Source organism: Capricornis sumatraensis, chromosome 15, assembly GCF_032405125.1.
Source record: "Capricornis sumatraensis isolate serow.1 chromosome 15, serow.2, whole genome shotgun sequence".
Taxonomy (NCBI): Eukaryota; Metazoa; Chordata; class Mammalia; order Artiodactyla; family Bovidae; genus Capricornis; species Capricornis sumatraensis.
The window spans coordinates 63,663,899-63,688,012 of NC_091083.1; the positions used below are offsets into that span (position 1 = coordinate 63,663,899).

Below are 24,114 nucleotides of genomic sequence, written 5' to 3' on the forward strand. Positions count from 1 at the left end.
TTTTCATGATGTACTCTGCATGTAAGTTAAATAAGCAGGGTGACATACAGCCTTGACATACTCCTTTTCCTATCTGGAACCAGTCTATTGTTCCATGTCCAGTTCTAACTGTTGCTTCCTGACCTGCATATAGGTTTCTCAAGAGGCAGGTCAGGTGGTCTGGTATTCCCATCTCTTGAAGAATTTTCCACAGTTTATTGTGATCCACACAGTCAAAGGCTTTGGCGTAGTCGATAAAGCAGAAATAGATGTTTTTCTGGAACTCTCTTGCTTTTTCAATGATCCAACAGATGTTGGCAATTTGATCTCTGGTTCCTCTGCCTTTTCTAAAACCAGCTTGAACATCTGGAAGTTTGCGGTTCACGTATTGCTGAAGCCTGGCTTGGAGAATTTTGAGCATTACTTTACTAGCATGTGAGATGAGTGCAACTGTGTGGTAGTTTGAGCATTCTTTGGCATTGCCGCTCTTTGGGACAGGAATGAAAACTGACCTTTTCCAGTCCTGTGGCCACTGCTGAGTTTTCCAAATTTCCTGGCATATTGAGTGCAGCACTTTCACAGCATCTTTCAGGATTTGAAATAGCTCAACTGGAATTCCATTACCTCCACTAGCTTTGTTCGTAGTGATGCTTTCTAAGGCCCACTTGACTTCACATTCCAGGATGTCTGGCTCTGGATGAGTGATCCCACCATTGTGATTATTATGGTCGTGAAGCTCTTTTTTGTACAGTTCTGTGTATTCTTGCCACCTCTTCTTAATATCCTCTGCTTCTGTTAGGTCCATACCATTCCTGTCCTTTATCGAGCCCATTTTTGCATGAAATGTTCCCTTGGTATCTTTAATTTTCTTGAAGAGATCTCTAGTCTTTGTCATTGTATTGTTTTCCTCTATTTCTTTGCATTGATCGCTGAGGAAGGCTTTCTTATCTCTCCTTGCTATTCGTTGGAGCTCAGCATTCAGATGCTTATATCTTTACTTTTCTCCTTTGCTTTTCGCTTCCCTTCTTTTCACAGCTATTTGCAAGGCCTCCTCAGACAGCCATTTTGCTTTTTTACATTTCTTTTCCATGGGGAAAAACTTCAGGCTTTACTGCTCCTGAAACCTACTCAGAGGACCTTTTTAAAAAGCACTTACAATGTGACGGTGGATCGTGATCCTGGATTGCACAGGATGAACATGACGCCCAGGGATCCAACCCGGCTCCGATGTCTGCATTGGCAGGCAGGTTCTTCTACCACTAGCGCCAGCAGTAGTCTCTATATTCTTGATATTGTTCTAAACACTTTCCCAAGAACTCTTCTGAGTCCAGTACTTCTATAATCATCCATATCACTTTACAGATAAAGAAAACCCAAAGAAATGATAAAAATCTGCTCCTGAACACATCGCTTCAAGACTGTTACGCTCTATAAGTTCAGTTGGAACAAACTCTTCGGGTCACGCTCCCCGCGCTCCTCGCTCGCCCCTAAGGGCGCCTGCGCGCCAGCCCGGGTGACAGCCGCGGCCCCGCCGCCGCCCGTGCGGCGTAGCGGGTGGTCACGTGCCGGCGTGGGGCGGGGCCGGCGCGGGGAGGCCTGCGCGCCGCGGGCTGACCAAGCCGAGTTCGCTCCACGGAGCAGGCGCTGGAACCTGCGGCCGAAGCCGCGTCTTCTGTCGGCTCCGCCACCAGCCGGGGCTCGGGCTCGAGCCCGGGCCCCCGGAACATGGCCGTCCGGAGTGCTCGGGGTGACGGCCCCACCTCCGGTCGCTGGGACGGCGGCGCGGAAAAGGCAGGTACGGAAGCCGGCCAGGGCGCCGAGGAGCGGCCTGCGAGGATGGCCTGAGGGATAGGGGCGGCCCGGGGGACAGGGGACAGCTGCCGGAGGAGGCGGCCGCAGGCAGGGGGCCCGGGACGACCGCGCGGGGTGCGCCCAGGGCCGCCGGCCAGGGTCGGGACAGCGAAAAAGGAAACGACTGAAGGCCTGGGTCACGTCTGAAGGGGAAGAGAGCCTGGAGTTGGGGGCGGGGGGGCGGTCAGCGGATGCTGAGGGGACCGGAGGAACACTGGCGGCAGACCCGAGCCCCGTAGTGGGAAGGACGGCGAGGGGCCCCACGTCCCATCTCTTCCCCGAGACCCGAGGCCAAGCCTCGCTCCCGGCCGAGACTGTCCGGCCACGTCCGCAGGCTCCGGGGTCCGCCTCCCTAGTGGTCAGGCCAGTTTTCCAAACTTCATTCATCGGTTGTCGTCGTCTGGATTGACGCGCTGGACACATTTCTTTTAATTACCGCGAAATTAACCCTTTAAAGTGTACAGTTCTGTGGTTCTTAGTAATTTTTACAAGGTGGGGGCAACCATCGCACTGTCTTAATTCCACGGCATTTCTAATGCCAAAAAGAGAGACCATCCCTCCGCAGGCCCCATTCTCCACAGCTCCTGGCAACTACCAATCTATTCTCTGTCCCAATCCTATGCTGCCTATTTTAATGTTATTGAATTGCGTAAAAAGCAAGTATATTTTTTATACTGCCTTAAACTCATTTCCATGAAACAGTTTCATTGTGCACTATGTTTTCAAATATGTTTTACCTACTGGTTAATACAGGACAGTTAAAATTATTAACGTTTACTCTGTACCAGATGAAATAATCTCTTTGCCCTTGGGAAAGAGTAAGGTAACTTTCCCAGTTTTCCATCCTCTAGTGGATGATTCCCATAGCAGAACCAGCCACCAGTGCAACCCAAGTTTTGTTTCTCTGAGTTCATTTTGTTATTGCCTTTTTCTCCTCTTCTAGTCCTCTGTTGAAATGAAGCTCACACCTCATATTACTCCTCGTTACCCTTTGGCCTTGTAACCCTTTCCTGGTGTTTGTATGACATCTGTCCCCATGGCATAATGGTCATTGCCCCAAGTGGTATATGGGTCTTGTGACCTGTTGGAGTGCAACTGTGCCTAGGTTGCGAGACTTTATCCTCTAGTGTCCTGAATTTTGCTTCTCTGGATAAATGGGAGAAATTTTTTGTAAGCATAAAATTTTAAGTTAATTTCCACCATCAACATCGGAGTTCAAGGAGTGGAGCTGGGGGTGTCTGTCTATCTGGGAGGCTCTCTATCTGACTGGCTCTTCCATCGTTTTGATTAAGGCCTAAGGGAGCTTCCCTGATGGCTCAGTGGTATAGAATACGCCTGGACTGCCAGAGACAAGGTTAGATTCCTGGGTGGGGAAGATTCCCTGGAGAAAGAAATGTCAGCCCACTCCATGGACAGCGAAGCCTAGGGAGCTACAGTCCATGGGTTGCGGAAGAGTCAGACATGACTGAAGCAACTAAACAGCAGCAACAATGTGTTGCTCATTTTAACTTATGTTTAAAGTCTGTAAAGCTTTCTTGATATTTGCAAGCTTAAACCAAATAATCAGTATGGAATTTCATTCTTGCACATAAGATGCATATTAAGTGTGTAGATCATTTACCTGATCTAAATCACTGATATGTATTTTGCTGGCGTGGAAAAACTTTTAGAGGAAGTGTAGCTAGTGCTCATTTTTTGCCATTGTCCTTCACCTATATATTGTTTCCCAAGCCACATGCTTTTGAAGATACCTGCTGCTCTGAGGAAACAGAAATCTTTACTTGAGTTCCATAGCCAGAGTAGGGAGAGATTTGAGACAATAACAGACTCAGTCATCCTTATCAGAATTGTTAAGAACTACTTTTTCAGTACCCCTTATTTAAATGATCATTTTAATAGAGAGCTGGTCAAGAAGTGCCAATATCATTCCTTTTTCCTCTGTTGAATGAATTACTTTTCAGACAGCAGGGATTTATTTATAGTAGTGTCTTATATATTTTGCAGCCAGCTGTAGGATAGTCATTTCATTCTGTCGTGGTTGTGAAAGCCAAGACCTTTACTATAAAGGAGTTTGGAAGATACCAGCTTTGGAATATATAGAACATCTCATATAAGCAGAGCAAAACTGGAGATGAAAGGATTCAAGGGGATTTGAATTACATTTATACAATCGGTAGATGAAATGTAGGCTTTTATCCCAAAGCCAAATAAAGCATTCTCAAGTCCAGAAATGTGTCCTACCCCAAAATCCATATATAAAATTTATCTTAAAATAGATAGTTAGACATTGAGCTTCCCAGGTGACACAGTTGGTGAAGAATCCACCTGCCAATGTAGGAGACAGGAGATTCGGATTCAGTCCCTGGATTGGGAAGATCCCCTGGAGGAGGAAAGTTATTTTAACCTTTTTCCACGTACCCAAAGAGTAGCTCTGATTTTTCTCTTTCTGCAGCAAAGAGGATATGTGTAGATTAATTGGTTGAGACTCCGCTTAACTTTTTCTCCCTCATTGTGTAGTCTCACAGTTGACCTTTACCACTATGTAATTTATACATCTCCAGATCATTTAAGTTTTTTTCTTTTTTGTCCTACCTTTTTATGTCACAATCGAAACCTGTACATTAGGTGCAATGAAATATTTGTGTGTGTGGCACACATAGGAGTGCCTTCTTCATCTTCCACTAACATTTGATCGCTTAATTATGGGGTTGAGAAAGGTGATGTTGGGGTCTGAACAGACAGCAGCTAAAATCTACAGTTGAGCAGCATTCTACCCTGGGAATCACCAGTAGATTTAGAAAAAGGCCAAAATGCCTATAAATCTATTTAGAGTTATATGATGAGTATTGTCTTTTGTTTTTTTAATTTTTAATTTTATTTATTTGTTTGACATGCTTCTTTGTGGCATGCAGGCTTCTCTGGTTGCAGCACACAGGCTTAGTTGCCCCATGACATGTGGGATCATAGTTCCCTGACCAGGGGTTAAACCCGTGTCCCCTCATTGGAAGGTGGATTCTTAGCCACTGGACCACCAGGGAAGTCCCTACAGTGAGGATATTTTTAATATTAATAGTAATATGGGGAAATAATGCCATTTACTAGAGGCCACTTTTTCCAGAGGAACAGTAGCTAAGTTGTTTATTCTATTCCGCCCATATATATTGAGTTCCCACAGAGCATCAGAATCAGGGTGACAGCAGTAAATTTTGAAATGCAGGATTTAAATAGAATCCAAACAGAGTTTTGAGAGAAATAAGTATTGGAGCAATGATTTGGGTTCAAAAATAGTTAAAATTGACGGTGAAGAACCTGTTTGCAATGCAGGAGACCTAGGTTTGATCCCTAGTCAGGAAGATCCCCAGAGAAAGGAATGGCTACCCACTCCAGTATTCTTGCCTGGAGAATCCCATGGACAGAGGGGCCTGTTGGGCTACAATCCATGGGGTTGCAAAAAGTTGAACACAACTGAACAACTAATACACACTGAAAATCCACTTGATTGCAAACAGTGTTAATTCCCCTAAGATATAAGCAGTGGTTTTCCTTTCCCCCTGGAGAAGGAAATGGCAATTCACTGCCGTATTCTTACTTGGAAAGTCCTGTGAACAGAGGACCTGGCAGGCTACAGCCCACGTGGTTGCGAACACAACTGAGGGACTGACACTTTCGGTTTTCCTTTCCCCCAGATTGCTGAATAGCTTAAGTGGAAAGATGGGCAGGGTGGATATATGTCCCAAAAAAAATTGAGGAAAAATTTCCAAACTCTTAGCAAATAGATTAATAAGATTTCTAAATATCAGATACCTCAAAAAATATTTAGTATTACCATTTAAGTGTTCTTAATTTGTGATGTGTACAAAGTACAAGAACACTCTTAAGATTTAAAAAACTTTTTAAATTTTATTTTCTTCTTTGCTAGAAGTTCAATTCCTGCTCGTATTTTGTCTCAGCCTATGTTGTTACATGGACTTCCCAGGTGGCTCAGCAGTAAAAAATCTACCTGGAATGCAGGAAATCCCAGTTCAATTCCTGGGTTGAGGAGATCCCCTAGAGAAGGGATAGGCTACTCACTCCAGTATTCATGATCTTCCCTGGTGGCTCAGACGGTAAAGAAACCGCCTGCAATGCGGGAGACCTGGATTCGATCCCTGGTTGGGGAAGATCCCCTGGAGAAGGGCGTGGCAATGCACTGCAGTATTCCTGCCTGGAGAATCCCCATGGACTGAGGAGCCTGGCAGGCTATAATCCGTGGGGTCACAAAGAGTCGGACACAACTGAGGGACTAAGCACAGCACAGCACAGCCTGGTGCTTTACTATGAGTAGTTGCTCATGAAATGACAGGTTGATAAATGAATGGATACATTAATGGAAGGTGCATGGATGGATGGAAAGACATGTCCAAGCCAAGACCTTGAAACACCTTGTAAATAAACATTTTATTATAGTTGATGCTGTGCTGATTGATTGGGAATTGGGACTTGATTTTTCCTGATTTCTAGTAACCATTGAATTTAGCATCAGCCTGGGACATTTCTAGGAGTGCAGATGGGAGGAGGGGTTTGCTATGAACAATTAATTATGCCAGAACTATAGATGTAAACCAGAAATCTCTCAGACTGCCTGGAGCAGATTCACCTACTAGGCCACCAGGGAAAATAACAGTCTAGCCAGGAGAACAAGTTTACCTGGGTGAAAAAGCATCCTGTCTTATCTGCACCTCCAATTGCATGGAACTCCAAAACAGTCGGTACCTGAGTTTATAAGGTTTATGTCACAACTCTCTCATAGATAGGTAACCAGGGTTATTGGAACCACCTTTCATTTGTGTTAACAATATGCAGCTTTGTCATAGAAACAGTTTGTATACTGTTGCCTCAGAATAGAACATGACTGAGGAAAGCTGCTTAGTGTCTGTCCTAAAAACCTCACTTACCTTCTGATGTTAGTCCTTTCTAAGGCCTGACCTACCTTCCAGTGTTACCTTCTACTTTACATTAACACTAATGCCCTGCCCCTCGTATATGCTACATAAATACTTCCTAATGACTTCATTTACTGTTAAGTGAAAGGGCCTGTGTTTCTGTCTCCAAGCCTTCTGGTCTCCTCCTCGCCTCTCTGAATCCTCCCCTTTCTTTTTAAAGTTCACTTTTCCATAATGCTTTCTCAGGTTTGCCTGACCCACAGCTGTCTGAGCTCTTGGTGTCTGCACATACCTTTTCTTGGACGATTACAGTGCACTGCTCTGTGACATCTCTTCAGTGGGTTGAATAGTTTTAACTTTTCTTGTGTTTGCTGTTCCTAGAAGTAAACATTCTGCATGAAAATTCTGAGAGCCTGTTACCCCATTATTTTAAATAGAGCCAATTATAATATGATGCATGTTAACCACAAACTCTCAGTCTCCTAAAAAAGTAATTTAAACACAGCAAAATGCCTGTGTATAAATAACAGACTATCACATGAGGATGTAAGATGCTTAATACATTTCTTTTTGATTACCAGTGATTAATGTGGTTCTTGAGAAACAGTAGCATGCCCCTTTTACCACTAGCCATGCTAGAGTCCCATATATACCCTTGACATTCTGCTTTTGAAAATACCTCCGTGTGATTCTGATGTTTTCCAGTTGTATTAGCATGTAACCACAGGCTTTTTTCACATGTGGTTTTGTTTAAAAGTGTAATACTGAATTTTGGTGACATGCATGTACATTTTTCCTCAGTAAATAACAGAAAATTTATTATATTAAGAGAGATGTGGTCATGTATGGATGTGAGAGTTGAACCATAGAGAAGACTGAGCACTGAAGAATTGATGCTTTCTCTAGTGGTGCTAAAGAAGACCCTTGAGATCCCATGTACAGCAAGGAGATCAAACCAGTCAATCCAAAGGAAAATCAACCCTGCATGCTCATTGGAAGGACTGATGCTAAAGCTGAAGCTCCAATACTTTGGCAACCTGAGCGAACAGCTGACTCATTGGAAAAGATTCTGCTGTTGGGAAAGTTTGAAGGCAAAAGAAGAGGGCGGCAGAGGATGAGATGGTTGGATTGCATCATCGATTCAATGGATATGAACTTAGGCAAACTCTAGGAGATAGTGAGGAACAGGGAGGCCTGGCATGTTGCAGTCTATAGGGTCGCAGAGTTGACTTAACAGCGACAATGCTCTGTGAAATTTAGCATTAATGAAGCACAGCATTCTTTAGGAAAACATAAACGGTGGCTATCAGATATGCTTAAATGTACTGAGCATTTACTATAATTCCTTTTTTGTTACTTATATGGTATGTCTCCCTAGTGTTTGGCACACTATATATGCTAATCAGTGTGTGTGTGTGTGTGTGTGTGTGTGTGTGTGTGTGTGCGCGCGCGCATACTAAGTCGCTTCAGTCATGTCTCTTTGAGATCCTGTGGACTGTAGCCCTCTAGACTGTGGACTGTAGGCTCCTCTGTCCATGGGATTTTTCAGAAAAGAGTACTAGAGTGGGTTCCCATTTCCTTCTCCAGGGGATCTTCCCAACCCACGGATCAAACCCATGTCTCCTACATCTCTTGCTTTGGCAAGCAGGTTCTTTACCACTAGCACCACCTGGGAAGCCCGTGCTCATCAGTAAATTAATTGGAGAAGGAAATGGCAACCCACTCCAGTGTTCTTGCCTGGAGAATCCCAGGGACGGGGGAGCCTGGTGGGCTGCCGTCTATGGGGTCGCACAGAGTCGACACGACTAAAGTGACTTAGCAGCAGCAGTAGCAGCAGCAGCATACCTGAGCATATTAATAATTACCTGAGTAAAGGTAACAAGGATATACTGCTAAGTCACTTCAGTCGTGTCTGACTCTGTGCGACCCCATAGACGGCAGCCCACCAGGCTCCCCCGTCCCTGGGATTCTCCAGGCAAGAACACTGGAGTGGGTTGCCATTTCCTTCTCCAATGCATGAGAGTGAAAAGTGAAAGTGAAGTCGCTCAGTCGTGCCCGACTCTTAGCAACCCCATGGACTACAGCCTACCAGGCTCCTCTGTCCATGGGATTGTGCAGGCAAGAGTACTGGAGTGGGTTGCCACTGCCTCCTCTGTTAAATATACCTACCTTACTTCAAACCAAGTAAGGAGATTGAGCCCTGAACAGAACAGGTACACACAGTAAATATGTGCCTAACGCCCTTTTCCGTTCTGTTTTGCAGACTTTAATGCCAAAAGGAAAAGGAAAGTGGCAGAGATCTACCAGGCTCTGAACAGTGAGCCCACTGATGTGGCTGCCCTTAGACGCATGGCTATCAGTGAAGGAGGGCTCCTGACCGATGAGATCAGGCGGAAAGTGTGGCCCAAGCTCCTCAATGTCAACACCAATGATCCACCTCCTATATCAGGTAGTTAGGGGAATAAGTGCTGTGATGGGAGTTTGTCTAGGAGGCAGGGAAAAAAGAATTCCAGGGTCTTTCATTTTTATGCTCATTTCAAACCAAGAGTAGATGTGTAAACACCTGAAGCGTTTTAAGATATGCTTGGGCCTACTGTGAAAATAAGACCAAACTGCGAAATAAAATTTTAATTAAAAATGGAATGAGTTTTATTAGGTAAGGAGGGAGCGATTATTGGCTGATTAGGGGAGTTTATTAAAAATATATATTCTGGGAATTCCCTGATGGTCAAGTGGTTAGGACTCCATGCTTTCATTGCCAAGGGCCCAGGTTCCATTCCTGATCTGGGAACTAATATCCCGCAAGCCACACAGTGCAGCCAAAACACAAAATGCATGTTCCAGTTTACATTCACCTAGAAGTAAGTTTGCAGGAATCTGTATTTTAGCACGAATCCCACATAATTCTGATACAGATGGACATTTGAAAAACATGGGGTTCTACGGAGATATAATGCCTCTTATAGTCCTTAAAAACAACAACAAAAAAGACTTTATAGGGAAATACCAAGACCATTTTGAATTCTAAAATTCTGTAATTCTGTGAAAAGCTGTTACAGTCGGCCCTCCAAGTTCAAGGATTCAACCAACCATGTATCAGAAGTACTCTGGAAGGACTTCGCAGAGGTCCTGTGGTTAAGCCTCCACACACCCAATGCCAGCGGCATGGGTTCAGTCCTTTGTCAGGAAACTAGGATCCTACATTCCACCTGGCACATATATTCTGGGCAGGGGGGCGAACCTCCAGAAATTTCCAAAAAGGCAAAACTTGGATTTGTTGTACTCTGGCAGCTATTTACATAGTATTTACATTCTGTCAGGTTTTGAAAGTAATCTAGAGGTGGTTTAAGTATATGAGAGGATGTGCAAATGTTAAACTGTTTAATATTTGGGACTTGAGCATCAGTGGATTTTACTATTCTTGGGGGTCCTGGAACCAATCCCCCTCAAATACCAAGGGACAGCTAACTGTACTTAACTTTATCTGCAAGGCCCATGTAGTGAAAAAAGAATTTTTTAGACTACAGTGCAGAATACTAAAGAAAGTACAGAAAACAGTGAATCTACTTTGTCATTCATTGAGTCTACATTTATTGCTTTCCTACTATGTTTGGCGAAAGTCCAGGTGTTGGGGATTCTTTCTTTCATTTGGCAATGCAAGGAATAAGGCATGACTGAGTGACTGGGCACGCACATACAGCTGTGCTCCTAATGTGTGCTGGGTACCAGAGATGATTAAAACAGCCACTGCCAATAAAAAGTTTTCAGTGTCATGGTGTGGCCAAGTAGATGTTTTAAGTTGCCACTTGTTATTGACTTTGGAACTGGGCTGCCTCAGAGCAGTGATCTTTTGTTGGAAGGAATACACATTGCCATATTCATACTGTAAATCCTGAGATGGTGTTCTGTCAAATTCCAAATTTCTCGTATCTTTTTAAGATGAAGTCTGTGTGGGGGGAAGTATTCTACAGGCTCCTCTGGTAAGTTTTGATTTCCATTATGAAGGAAATGTACACTTGTTATATATATAACAGCTAGAGTCTGCCTCCTTGCTTTCAGTTGGGCTTAGCAACTGAATACAAGTACTATCTCCTGTTACCAGTGTCTTAGTTTTAGAATTTCAGGGCTAAGAGAGCTTAGGTTTTTCCCCATGTACATTTATCTTAATACTCCTTTCTGAACAGCTCAATCTTCCTACACTTTATAGATGTTAGAGTTTTTCCAGCAGTCTGTGGTTTCCACATTCATGATCTTACTTGATGCTTAACAGTAATCTGAGAGGTACACATGGAAGGGAATAATCCCCATTTTACAGATGTGAACTTTGAAATTCAGAGTGGTTCCCAGTAACGCACAGTGGGTCCCGGCCTCCTGACCTTTCCGCTGCTCCTGGATAATGTATCTTCCTTCCTCTTGCGGTCATCATGACTTGCATGAAGCAGCATATTTGGAACTAAACCAGAGATTCCTCTCCAAATGTTGTATCTTGAGTCATGTCCACTTCAAGAAAAAGCCTTGAGTATGTCTTCCAGGCCTTTTGTGTCACGCCAGGATGTCTTGCTCCTGCTGTGGCTTCCCAGACATTCCTACAATAACATGTCCCTTCTCCAATAGGGAAAAACCTACGACAGATGAGCAAGGACTACCAACAAGTGCTCCTGGATGTCCGGCGGTCTTTACGGCGGTTCCCGCCTGGTGAGACACACTCTGGCGGTCTTTGGAGGAGGGAGGGGGAGGTTTGGTAGGGTGGCTTCAGTCCAGTTGCAGTTACATTACTCTGCTGGGCTTGCTCGTCCCAAGACATTTATGTCCTAGCACAGAACATGACCACATCCAGGACCCTCCCTCCTCAGGGATCCATCGTGCTCCCAGTCTGCTGAGTCATTCTTTCATTGACTCAATCCATTCAGACCCCCTACTGTGAAGGCCTGCTGCTGCTGCTAAGTCTCTTCAGTCGTGTCTGACTCTCTGCGACCCCATAGATGGCAGCCCACCAGGCTCTGCTGTCCCTGGGATTCTCCAGGCAAGAACACTGAGCCCAAAATAATTTCTCTTGGCTTAGAGGTGGTAAATGAGAGAAGAGGGTTTTCCCCCTGCCCGTTAGAGCTACAGAAGAGACTTGATAGGGATTTCTAGAGCCATCAGTCTGACTTTAAAGAGCAGATTGGTTTGGAAGTGGTCCTAACAGGAATTATTAATTCCTTCATTATAAGTAGCGGTATCTTGCCTGTGGGCTTCCCTGGAGGCTCAGTGGTAAAGAATCCGCCTGCCATTGCAAGAGACTCAGGTTCAATCTGTGGGTCCAGAAGATCCTTTAGGAGGAAATGGTAGCCCACTCCAGTATTCTTGCCTGGTAAATCCCATGGAGAGAGGAGCCTGGAGGGCTACAGTCCATGGAGTCACAAAAGAGTTGGGCACGACTTAGGGACTGAACAACAAACAATCTTGCATATACATACACTGGGGCCTTGGACTGGAATGAAGGCCAATCACTACATGTTTAAAGAGTCTGTTACTAAAATTGTCTCTCCATCCCCAGAAATACTAAGAATGACAGTTGTCTCTACTTTCACAATGAAGGGAACTGGGCAGCAGACCTCATCTGTTTCTCTTCCTTTCGCAACTCCACCTCTAAGTCCTTGAATTGAAGAGAGGAGAGTTGCTAGAGGGAACAAGAGTCTCAAAACCCATTGCCTCACTCTTCTGAGCCCATGCTCTGGCATTGGACTTTGTCTGTTAAAGGGCATCCCTCCTGTTTACAGTCATGATTCCCAGAAAGGCTCTTGTGATTCTTGTGTAGCCAGTAGCTTGCCATCTGGGTTTTGATAAACACATATACCTGTGGTCCAGTCCCCTTTTCCTGTTCCTCTGGTCTTGAGGAGACCACATAGGACAGACGCATCTCATATTTTTCCCTAGGTGTAATCTGTTTTCCTTCTGAGCCCTTTATTCCTCTTCCATTTATGTGACATCAGTCCAGGATATCATTCTTCCAGACAGCACTTTCCATGTGGTTTCATATTCTTTTTACATTCATGTTCTTCTGAACTTAGCTGACCACTTTTATACTGAAAATTCAAATAAGGCTTACTTTTTTCTCTCACTGCTTCATTAATTTACCTGACCGCAGTACTTGGTGTACTCTCATTTTCTTTTTTATCTTCTAAAGTATGCCTTTTTGAGAAGGGATGGGTAAAAGTGCATAAGAGATGAGCATCACTGTCACCTAAAAACCTTTATTTCAGTTCAGTCTGGACCCTTGCATTATCTGTTTTCTCTCACAAGTTCTGCTTTTGACTGGATAACCTAATGGTGTAGGAAAGCTGTGTTGTGTGCCATCCTCCTAAAACAGGTCATGAGGCCAAGAGTTGACTTTTTTTTTTTAATTTTAATTGGAGGCTAATTACTTTACAGTATTGTATTGGTTTTGCCATACATCAACATGAATCCGCCATGAGTGCACACGTGTGTCAAAGGTTGACATTTTTATAGTAAGAGCCAGAAGAGCTGAGGGGCCACGCTGACCGCTGCCAGACTAGGTGCCTGCACTGAAAGAGCTCCCGAGACTAGCTCCTCTGTTTCCAGCTGCATCTTTGGGTCAAGATCAGTACTTCCTATGATAGTTAGTTTGATTCTGAGGGGAGCACACATCTCATACATTTTTTGTTTTTATATAATTTTACACCTACGAAAAGACTGCAAAAATAGGACACAGAATTCCCCAGGTAGCTTTTTCCCAGATTTCCTTATACATCAACCTTTGACTAGATTTGCTTTAGCTTTCTTTTCTCTCTCTCCTTCACCAACATACACATGTTTTTTTCTCTGAGCTATTAAGAATAAATTACATACATGGTGCCCCGTTATCCCTAAATATTTCACTGTGTGTTTTTTAAAAACAGTTCTTTTTTACATAGTCACACTTAAAATCAGTAACAAAAAATACTACTGTCTAATCTACAGATTTTATTCAGATTTTGCCATTTATTCCAATAACATTCCTTATAGAGAAAAGTGCATTTTCCATTCATTCTTCATATCTCTTCAGCTTCCTTTAGTCTAGACTTCTTTTGTATTTTATGACAGCCCTGTTACTTTATAAAGTTCCCCTCAGTTTTTATTTCCTCCTTGTAAGATTCAGTTGATGCACTCTTGATGGGAATTCCGCTGAAGCGATGCTGAGTTCTTTTCACCACAGCACATCAAGAGGCACATGCTGCCCAGTGGTCCCCCTGCTGGCATCACGCCCTGTGGTGACTTGGTTAAGATGGTGTTGGCTGGGTTCCCCAACTGTAAGGTTGCCAAGTCCGTGGTTCTTTCCTGCATGGCCAGGCAGCTATCCACAGTGTATGGATCATGAATGTGTTGCCAAGTTGTTTTACTTTATTAAACAGTTTCTCTGCATATCCACAGCTTACTGTCTTCCTTACCTCCATGTTACTAGACTGCTTGCCTTGTTCAAGTGCATCTCCCCCCCACTACTCTTCCCCCAGGCATGCCAGAAGAACAGAGAGAAGGGCTGCAGGAAGAGCTGATCGACATCATCCTCCTCATCTTGGAACGCAACCCGCAGCTGCACTACTACCAGGGCTACCACGACATTGTGGTCACATTTCTGCTGGTGCTTGGCGAGAGGCTGGCAACATCCCTGGTAGAGAAGCTGTCTACTCACCATCTCAGGTACCCGCACAAAAGGGCAGAAGACAGTTCCCCCCAGGGATAACTCATCAGCCCGCTTTCTAGTTGGTGTTTTCAGTGGGTTGAATCCCACTCCCAACTGCCCCCCAACCGTGATCCAAGCGTTTGGTCTGACCAAGCTCGTTGAAATGTCTCCTAGGGATTTCATGGACCCAACAATGGACAACACCAAGCATATATTAAACTATCTGATGCCCATCATTGACCAGGTGAATCCAGAACTCCATGACTTCATGCAGAGGTATATATGTGTCTACATTTATGTGTACATGTGCACACACAGACACCCCTCTTCAGCTTTCTCCTAGACTTTGTTTATTCCTCACAAGTCTAGCTCAGTTGCATCATCATCTTATGTTGATTAGTGTTAGGTTCTTCTGAGTTGTCCTTTCCAGTCACCAGCAATCTGGATAATTCAGGTCTGTGCACAGTCTTAGAACACTCTTGTGTGCTGTGCTCTTCAAGGAATGCAGGAGATGTCACAGCCCGTGCCCTTAAAGAGTTTACATTTAGTGGAGAGGGGTGGGCGAGCTGAGCATGCCAACTTTGAGGTTATTGCTACGACAGAAGTACAGAGTCCTATAGGACCCAAGGCCATCTGTAGGTTGTTTTATTTACCATACACCAAGGAAAAGAAATATTTCTTTGCAATTCTTGTATGATTTTTCTCTTCTGTTTAGTTGGAAGTGTGTCCTTGGCCAATGCCTGGCTCTCTTTAAAAAAAAAAAACGACAAAAAACTGTGTCTTAAAGTGTTTCAGTCATCTCATGTTAACTATACAATTAATAAAGTTATGTTTTCAAGCCTAAGAATAGATGCGTGTGCCCCCCTAAAGGGTGTGACTTTCCCAAAGGAAAATGGTGTAGTTCTCTGAAAACAGCTGATTCTTGTTCGTGGAGTTGACATTTCTTGGCCATTATGAGAGCACCCAAGGAGATAAGGCCAACCAGGACCCTACTGTGGTGTTAGTGCCACGATGTGGAGTATGTTGCAAGGACTTTCTATAATATTTTGTGAGGAGAAGATACTGAATTTATCAGCAGCTGAATTTTCCAGAAAGCATGTTCCCCAGTTCCTTTCTTCATACAGCACTGAGGACAAAGAAGGCCCAGGGAGAGGGACAGGATGACTCAGTAGGGAACCTAACATCTGGACTCCCTTGCTCCTAGTGCCGAGGTGGGGACCATCTTTGCGCTCAGCTGGCTTATCACCTGGTTCGGGCACGTCCTGTCTGACTTCAGGCATGTTGTGCGGTTATACGACTTCTTCCTGGCCTGCCACCCACTGATGCCCATTTACTTTGCAGCTGTGGTAGGTACAGACCATGAGCCAGCAGTTTGGCGTGTGTTCCCCAGTCCAGCTTGATCATCTTCCCTAAAAGGAAACCTGGTGATTATGGAAAGATACAAAAGACAGCACTTCCTGGGCTGGCGTCCTGGACACTGTTCTTGGAATGTTGCTGGGAGAGTCATGGGAGTCAAAGACATTATGTATAGAGATAAGTTTGGGAAATGCTGGTTAAACAAAGTTGTTAGATTTTTTTACTGTTTGATTCTTCTTAACCTTTAAAATGCGCATGTGCGTTGTGAATTATCAGGGTTTGTGTTGACAACTCCTGGAGCTAGTGCAAATGGCCAGCTGAGTTTAAGAAGAGGCATGATATTATGATGGAAAGTTGAAATGGCTTTTAGTCAGGGATGAGGGCCTGCAGTTATTAGAGGGGCCTGAACTATCAGACGTGAGGGTGAAGGTGGTGGTCTTCATTGTGTTACAAAGGGAGCAAGACCATTCTTTCTACTGTTTTGAACCATTTCTTCTGTGCTAGAGCTCTAGGTATCTCCAGTAATCTCTCTCCTTTCCTTCCTCCTAAAAACCTCCTTCTTTTGTCAGCCTTTCATGTCATGGTGTGGAAGTTTGCCTGTAGCAGGAAGTGCTAGCCCATTGGGAAAAGCACTCAGATAAGTATAGCATCACTTCCCAGATAGATACAGGAATTTGCTGAACATTTTGGGTGAGCCCTGTTTGGTACCAATTTATATTACCTCTGAGGAGAATGAAATGAAGTGGCCAAGCCCCTGTATGTTCTGGTCTCTGACGCAAGGCCTTGCTCCCCACAGATCGTGTTGTATCGAGAGCAGGAAGTCCTGGATTGTGACTGTGACATGGCCTCGGTCCACCACCTGTTGTCCCAGATCCCTCAGGACCTGCCCTATGAGACACTGATCAGCAGAGCAGGAGACCTCTTTGTTCAGTTTCCCCCGTCCGAACTTGCTCGAGAGGCAGCTGCCCAGCCACAAGCCGAGAAGTGAGTGGGGCCGAGGCACTGGTTGCACAGGGGTGTTTGTTAGTGAGCAGAAGTGATGGAAGATTGTGTCTAGTAGGGACAGGGCTGGGAGTGGTTTTTCCAGAGATCCGCTTATGCCAGCGGAATCCCCACTTGAGACTTCATGGGTCTCGATCAAGAAGAGTTTTCTGAGCAGGGCAGTTTTCTCTGCCCTCAGACTATTTAGTCCATTTTTATTCCCCCTTCTTTCATCCTATTCCCTTCTGTCTCCTTCCCCTCTGCAGAACAGCTGCCTCTACGTTCAAAGACTTTGAGCTGGCGTCAGCGCAGCAGAGGCCCGACATGGTACTGCGGCAGCGGTTTCGGGGACTCCTGCAGCCTGATGAGCGAACAAAAGATGTCCTGACCAAACCAAGGACCAACCGCTTTGTGAAGCTGGCAGTGATGGGGCTGACAGTGGCGCTTGGAGCGGCCGCCCTAGCCGTGGTGAAAAGCGCCTTGGAGTGGGCCCCAAAGTTTCAGCTGCAGCTGTTCCCCTAAATGCCAGAGAAGATGCTTCCTCTTACATGACGTCACAGTCTCACCCTTCCATGGACAGATGGGAGGGGGTGGAATTTCCTTTATTAAAAGGGTTTCTGTCAAGGGTTTTCTATTCCTGCACCCTTTCCCTCCTGTCGATGGATGCCTTTGCTTCAGAGGCCGATAGCAGAGCCTGCGTGATGCTGGGCACTCGAGGGCCTGAGCACAGAACTTCTCTCCCTTGTGGACTGAGTGAGCTCCCCACTGCCTCCTCTTTTGCTAAAGGAAATGGGTCTCTGCAGCTCCTGGGTGCCTTTGGAACCCGCTGGGCCTGGTCACTGGGGAGTGTCTTGGCTGCTCATAGTAAGTAAACTGGACCACTGAACGCCCTCCTGGCGGCTCCTTCAGTTTGTCTGCTTCAGCTAAACAAAGAAGGACGGAGCTGCTGCTTTAGTCAGACCTTGTAATGAAGGGGAAGGGGCAGAGGAAGCTGGCCTGGGAGCAAGATTGGCCCCTTTTAAGAACAGCTCCAAGCTGGTCAGAAATCTAAGAGACACATGTGAACTAGGTTAGTAGGTAAATCCTACCTATTTTCAGCCTAGAAATCGCTTGGGCATTTCCAGTCAGACAGGAAGGAATGTTAAGTTTTAGGACCCCTGACATAGGCCAGTTTTTGCCTGCCCCCCCCCCCCCCCCGCCTTTTTTTTTCTTGTTACTCTTCCACAAGGCACATAGTGGTTATAAAAATGTACATTTACTACTATTTTTAGAATTACACACATCCAACATGTAAAGTACCATCACTTTTAAAATAATAATTCCTTCATGGAAGAAAAAAATGGTTCTCATCAGAACGATGAGCTTCTAAAACCCTGAGGTTTCCTTTCTACTCAAACGTTTAACATTTCACTTCAGCCAGAGTTGCTGTTTGTAAACAGCCCCACACGTCCACAGTGCCCACTTCTGTCCAGCTTCCCTTCCTTCCTTCATGTTTTCCTTCAGTCCCCCTTCTACCCCCAGATCAGCATCCAGTCACGACTTTGGCTTTGTTTTTTGCGTTTGACCGATCTCTTCAGCTGCTGGTCTCCTTCCTGGTTGGAAATGTCACTGGGACCTTGTCAGCACCCAGAAAGGGACGAACTGCAGCCTGAAGCATGTGGTGGGAGCCTGGGACAGCCAGCCCCGCTGCTCCAGGCTTCCTGAGGACTCTCCAGGCCTTAGGGAACACGATGCATATTCAGTTCTTCTGATACGGCTTTTCATGTAAGCAAACCTAGGTTTGTTTTAGATTAACTGTGGCTTGGAAAAAAGTGCCTTTTGCTGCTTTGAAGAACTGGGGTGTGTGGTAAGAAGCAGCCATGTACTTTTCTTCTCCTGGTCTGTCTCGGGCACTGTTCTCTCTTGGCAGGTATTTTCTTAAACATGCCAGAGGCACTCCCTCCCACCACACCAGACCTCCACATCCTCCCCATATTCTCACAGTGTGCAGAGTGGTTAGGAGAGGCATCTACTTACATGAGTTACACTAAGCACTTTACAACCAAAAACAACGGATCGTTCTCCATAGCAGGAGTCCCATCTGGGGCTAGCGTGATATGGATGGATTAATCTAGAAGGAGGTAGATTTGTCAAGACAGCAGGAATGTTTCTGAGACCCAGATGATGTGACAGGCATTCCCAGTCTTCCACAGCAAGTTTGTCTCGTCATCTTTGCAAGTGGACAGCGTCGGCCCCTCCTGCCGCAAACTCTCGGATCCGTCTGTAAATAGTGAAGGGAAGTGATGGGGAAGTGGTAGGGGGGAGGTGCATGTGATCAAAGTCCCGAGGCCACAGTTTTTTGGATTCCAGGAAAGCAGGTGGCATTTGCTTCTGTTGTGGCCTAGAAAGGAGAAAGTTCTTATGATTTATAGCTTTGCTGACATGAGGATTAGCCCCTGCCAATGAGAAGAAAGTGTTTTTACCTTCAAGTGGTTTACTATTCTGTAAAGAATACGTGTAAATATTTTGTACAGAGCCCTGTATAAAATAAACAGCCATATGTGGTTACTGACCCCTCTTGTCATTCTTCCCTTGTTAGAGTGGCTCTGCGTTTAGACATCTGGATGCTCCCTCCCTCCACCCCTGACCTGGAGCTGTGCCTTAGGCTGTGGACTCTTGGTTAGCTTTGACTTACCCGGAGAACTTGAAACAGTTTCTCTGTCACTTGAGGCAAGAACTCACTTGTCTGGGTTTGCTGTTTCCTTGCCCCAGAGGGAGACAAGGGGCTGAAGGCTGAGCAGGCGTCAACTGGCTCTCTGTGTCCCACCACCATAGGCCAGCTGCCCATGCTGTCCTTTGATTTGACTCATGGAGGATACAGGGCTGGCCAGGACACCACTCTGCCTCTGGAAGCTCACCAGAGAGCTGCATTGAAGGAGCAATGTGTTTTCAGTGGCAGTTTCATAGTTGGTTAAATGTAAAGAGAAATTTGATAAATGGAAAACTGAAGGAAAGGTATGTGTGGTGTAATAAATATTTGGGTTTTGTCACCAGTTCCCCTAAAAGCCTTAGAATTTTGAGTGATAAGGGTGTCTTTTGTTGTTCATAATGATTTCCTTTTGATTCCAGCTGGGTTGATATTGAGGTGAGTTAAGGTTGGACCCCTCAATAGCCTTAGGATGGGATAGAACACCAGAAAGATTATACAGTGGGGAATTATTTTAACTTTTTATTTTGTATTGGAGTATAGCTGATTAGTAAACAGCGTGATAGTTTCACGTGAACAGTGAAGGGACTCATCCATACATATACATGTACCCATTCTCCCCTAAACACTTCTCCCATCTAACCTGCCACATAACACTGAGCAGAATTCTATGTGCTATACAGTAGGGCCTTGTTGGTTATCCATTTTAAATACAGCAGTGTGTACCTGTTCACCCCAAACTCACTATCTATCCCTTCCCCCATCCCCACCTCTCCACCCTGGCAACCATAAGCTGGTTCATGAAGTCTGTATGTTTCTGATTTCTAAGTAAGTTTATTCATATCATTTTTTTAAGATTCTACATATGAGGGATGTCCTAGTTCTCCTTCTTTGTGTGAATTTCTTCACTCAGTATGACTAGGTCCATCCATGTTTTTGCAAATGGCATTATTTCATTTATTTTAATGAGAAATATTCCATTGTGTACATGTGTCACATCTTTATCCATTCCTCTGTCGATGGACATTTAGGTAGCATCCATGTCTTGGCTGTTGGAAACAGTGCTGCAGTGAACACTGGGGTGTGTATTTCCTTTCAGATCATGTTTTTCCCTGGACGTATGCCCAGGTGGGATTGCAGGACCATTTTAGTGTTTTAGTAACCTCCATACTGTTCTCCATAGTGGCTATACCAACTTACATAGTGGGAATTTTGAGCCTCACCAGTGACCTGGGAAGGGAGAAGAGGCTGGACATTGAGGGCTGCAGAAACTCTTGGTTCAGAGGTTCAGAGAGTTGCTGGGTTGCTGAATACATCAAAGTGCTGGGAGGATCACATGGCCCGAGATGGCTTGGGAATACTGCAGCCCTCCTGCCATTCCTTGCCTTATGCATCTCTTTTATTTGGCTGTTAGTGAGTTGCGTCCTTTACAGTAAATCAGTACATGTAAGTGAAGTGTTTTCTTGAGTTCTGTGAGCGCTTCCAGCAAATTAGTGAACCTGAGAGGGTTTTGTGGAAACTAGTGAACTTGTAGCTGACCAGGCAGAAGTGTAGGTGGTCTGGGCACCACATTTGCAACTGGATCTGAGATGGGACAGCCTTGTGGGACTAAGCCCTTTAACTTGAGGCATCTGATGCTAACTCCCCAGGTAGTTAGTGTCAGAACCAGATTGAATTACTGGACGCCCAGTTGATGTTGGAGAATTGGAGAAGCGTGATATCATAAAGTACTACGCAACACACAAGGCTGAAGGAAAAACTGTAAAAATAACAGCTGAATAAAAAGTGTGGGTGTTTTGTACAGAGATGGGAGTGTACATTGTCAATGGGGCTCAGGCGGAGGAGAGTTTTGAGATCTGTGGAAAGCAACTGGAACTCCCCCTGTAGGCAGTTTGTAGGGTGAGGATGGGCCATGACCAAAACTCGGTTTGGAGAGAGTGACTGGTAACATGATGGCAAATGTGTCTCTCGTTGGCAATGTGAGCTTCTCCAAGGCACTACATCTCTCAAACTCATTGTCAGTGACAGTAAAATAGAGATAGTCTCAACCCACCATGGATGGTTTAATGAACTGACGTTTGTGAAAACGTCTTACAAACTGAAGTTATACAAGTATTTTGATTTCATTTCCGTGAACATATATGGATCAATAAACACCTTAATTCAGCCTTGCACTTGGGCCCCGGGAGCTCATCCCTGGATTAAGTGGCGATTGAAAGGAAGAATGGGCCAGAAGCTTCTGCCAAATACGACTACCAGATGGTGGCACCTGAGCTCAGCCTGGCTTGCATACTCCCATTTGCCCTACCGTCCCCTCCATGTTTGCTGCTGGTGGATCCTGCTGCTTTTTTCCCAGTTCTTAAAGGCCCTTTTCTCCAGACTTAACATATGGTTAGAATTTGTCAAGCAGCCTTTGTGAGCTGGCAAGGCTGTGGGCTTGCCTCCAGCTTCCTGCTTTTTAAGTGAGTGGCTTTCATGGCAGCCCCAGACACTAGAAGACGACACGTGTTACTCTGACACAGGCTGTGGGGCCCATTCACCACTTCCTGCCCACATCAGCAGCTGCTCTTTATCTAAGCAGTGTGCCTCCACTGGCCCTGGAGAGAAAAACTGTGTCACGCAAGTACATCTGGGACCTCCTGCTGCCTCCTCAGGTAGATGGCTTGAGTCCAAAGCCTGTGGGTTTGGTTTCAAGTCCGCCCCGGAGGGTTCATGCCAGGGCCCTGTTTGGGGTGACTCCTTGCGAGAGGGTGGTGCCTCCACTTGACTGCAGTGGGGAGCACTTGTGAGCCTGCCCAACTTAGGTTCTTCACCCACCGGCATGTGATGTATGGTGCTGGAAGCTAGAACCCCAGGACAGCCCTGCACCCTCCCATTTGCCCTCCTGACCCCCCCCCCCCCATTTGGCTGCAGCAGACATAAACCCGCTTGCCCACTTTTGGTGCAGAGCGGGCCAAGTAAAAGATTCGGCCCATGCGGTTCCCACTTCCCTCTTGTCCTCACTTTTTTGACACAGCCATGGGTAAAGAAACATTTCATTAACATTTCTTAGTACTCAATGCCAAAAGAATGATGCAAGGACACTGGGAAGTGTGGTGTGACAAGCTCTAGGGGTGAAGGACTGCAGTAAGCTGGATCAGGAACATCATGTGATCTGGACCTGCCACGTGGAAATGAGGACCCAGATTACCAAGCTTGTGTTTTTCAAGAGAAGTTGGGCATCTAGATTTTAATGTAGCATCTTCAATTTAAAAATACTGGCAACCAATTCAAGTTTATAAAACAAGACTAGGTAGACTGGTTATAGCCTGGGGCTTAGTAGTTCGTACCTGTGCGCCAAGAGAGTTGTCTACTTTGCTCCACAATAGGCTTCTACGGTTCACTAAGGCCAAGACAGGCCCTGGCAAGAGAGGGAGGTTGGAGGAGCTGGTGAGAGCAAGCACTTGGTCCTGGTCTGGGTGGGCCCCGTACTCTCCTGGGGCCCAGCTCAGCTCAGCTTGCTGTTTCCTCTGGTCAGTGGCTCTGCCTGACTCCTTCTTACTCCCAGGGAGGGATAGCCTTCATGATTCATGAGCTGATGCAGAGCAGGAAAGCGCTCACATTATCTCACCTCTCTGCTCACAGAGCCTGGGGTCAACTCTCTTGAGCCTTGGCACCCAGGACCAGAATGGCAGTTCCTTTCTAGGGTCTAGAATAAGCCCTTCCCCTCTTCTCCCTCCAAATGACATCCCCCAATTCCTGGTGGCTCAGACAGTAAAGAATATTCCTATAAGATGGGAGACCCAGGTTTGATCCCTGGGTTGGGAAGATTCCTGGAGGAAATGACAACCCACTCCAGTATTCTTACCTGGAAAATCCCATGGACAGAGGACAGAGAGGGCTACAGTCCATGGGGTCCCAAAGAGTTGGACATGACTGAGCGACTAACACTTTCAAAAATCCTGGAGCCTGGAGTCTAGACTGTGAGCCGCAAAGATGCCCTCCACCTGTTGTAATGATGGTCCACATCCTGGCTCAGACAGTGTGCTGGCCTTCATTGGGGGCAGGGGGGAGTTAGAGGGGTCCAAGTAGGAGGTAAAAACTTCCAGAATGAACACCCAGAACCATATTTTATTCATCTGACCAGCAAAGAATAGGTCTAGTAAAGAGCACTGGACCAATAATGTGCCATTTTATCTCAGATGTTAAAAATGCTCACAGCATCACCCTGCAACAGCGGCACGTTCACCTCTTCCTGAAATATCTCTGTTCCCTGACAGTGGATGCCCACTGAGAGGCTAGAAATTCACAGCAAGAATTTCCTGCCAGCCTGTAGCTGCTGCCCCAGCCCCTCCCTCCCCGCCTGAAGCCCACACACACCTGCAGACACCAGCTGGCAGACTTTCAACACAGTGCAAGCTGCCTGTCCAGGTCAAGGTTGACCCAGAGCATGCTGCCCTCAAGTGGGTACAGGGGTGCCAACTCCGGAGCAAGGATCCCTGTGCTCTGTTCGCACCCTCGCTCTACACTGACAGGGGTGACACATCAACTTTTGACTGCAATTCCCAGAGAGCTTGGGGCCCTGCCTGTCTTGGTGCAGAGTCCCAGCCTGTGACCCCTCTGCTCTCTCTCATGACATCACACTCAGGCCTTCCTGGAAAACCATTTTAATCAGTGTACACAGGCAGCGAAGAGGG

At 45.7% G+C, this 24,114-nt stretch overlaps 1 protein-coding gene across 1 annotated transcript; it reads left to right on the plus strand.

Moving 5' to 3' along the window:
• The first annotated feature begins 1,628 nt into the window (after window positions 1-1,628).
• Window positions 1,629-19,233, plus strand: TBC1D20 (TBC1 domain family member 20). Its single transcript, XM_068987220.1, has 8 exons — window positions 1,629-1,774; window positions 9,016-9,201; window positions 11,367-11,447; window positions 14,246-14,432; window positions 14,590-14,691; window positions 15,620-15,761; window positions 16,568-16,755; window positions 17,019-19,233. The coding sequence occupies exons 1-8, from the start codon at window positions 1,705-1,707 to the stop codon at window positions 17,272-17,274; spliced, it is 1,212 nt and encodes a 403-aa protein (XP_068843321.1). The 5' UTR covers window positions 1,629-1,704; the 3' UTR covers window positions 17,275-19,233.
• The last annotated feature ends 4,881 nt before the right edge of the window (window positions 19,234-24,114 follow it).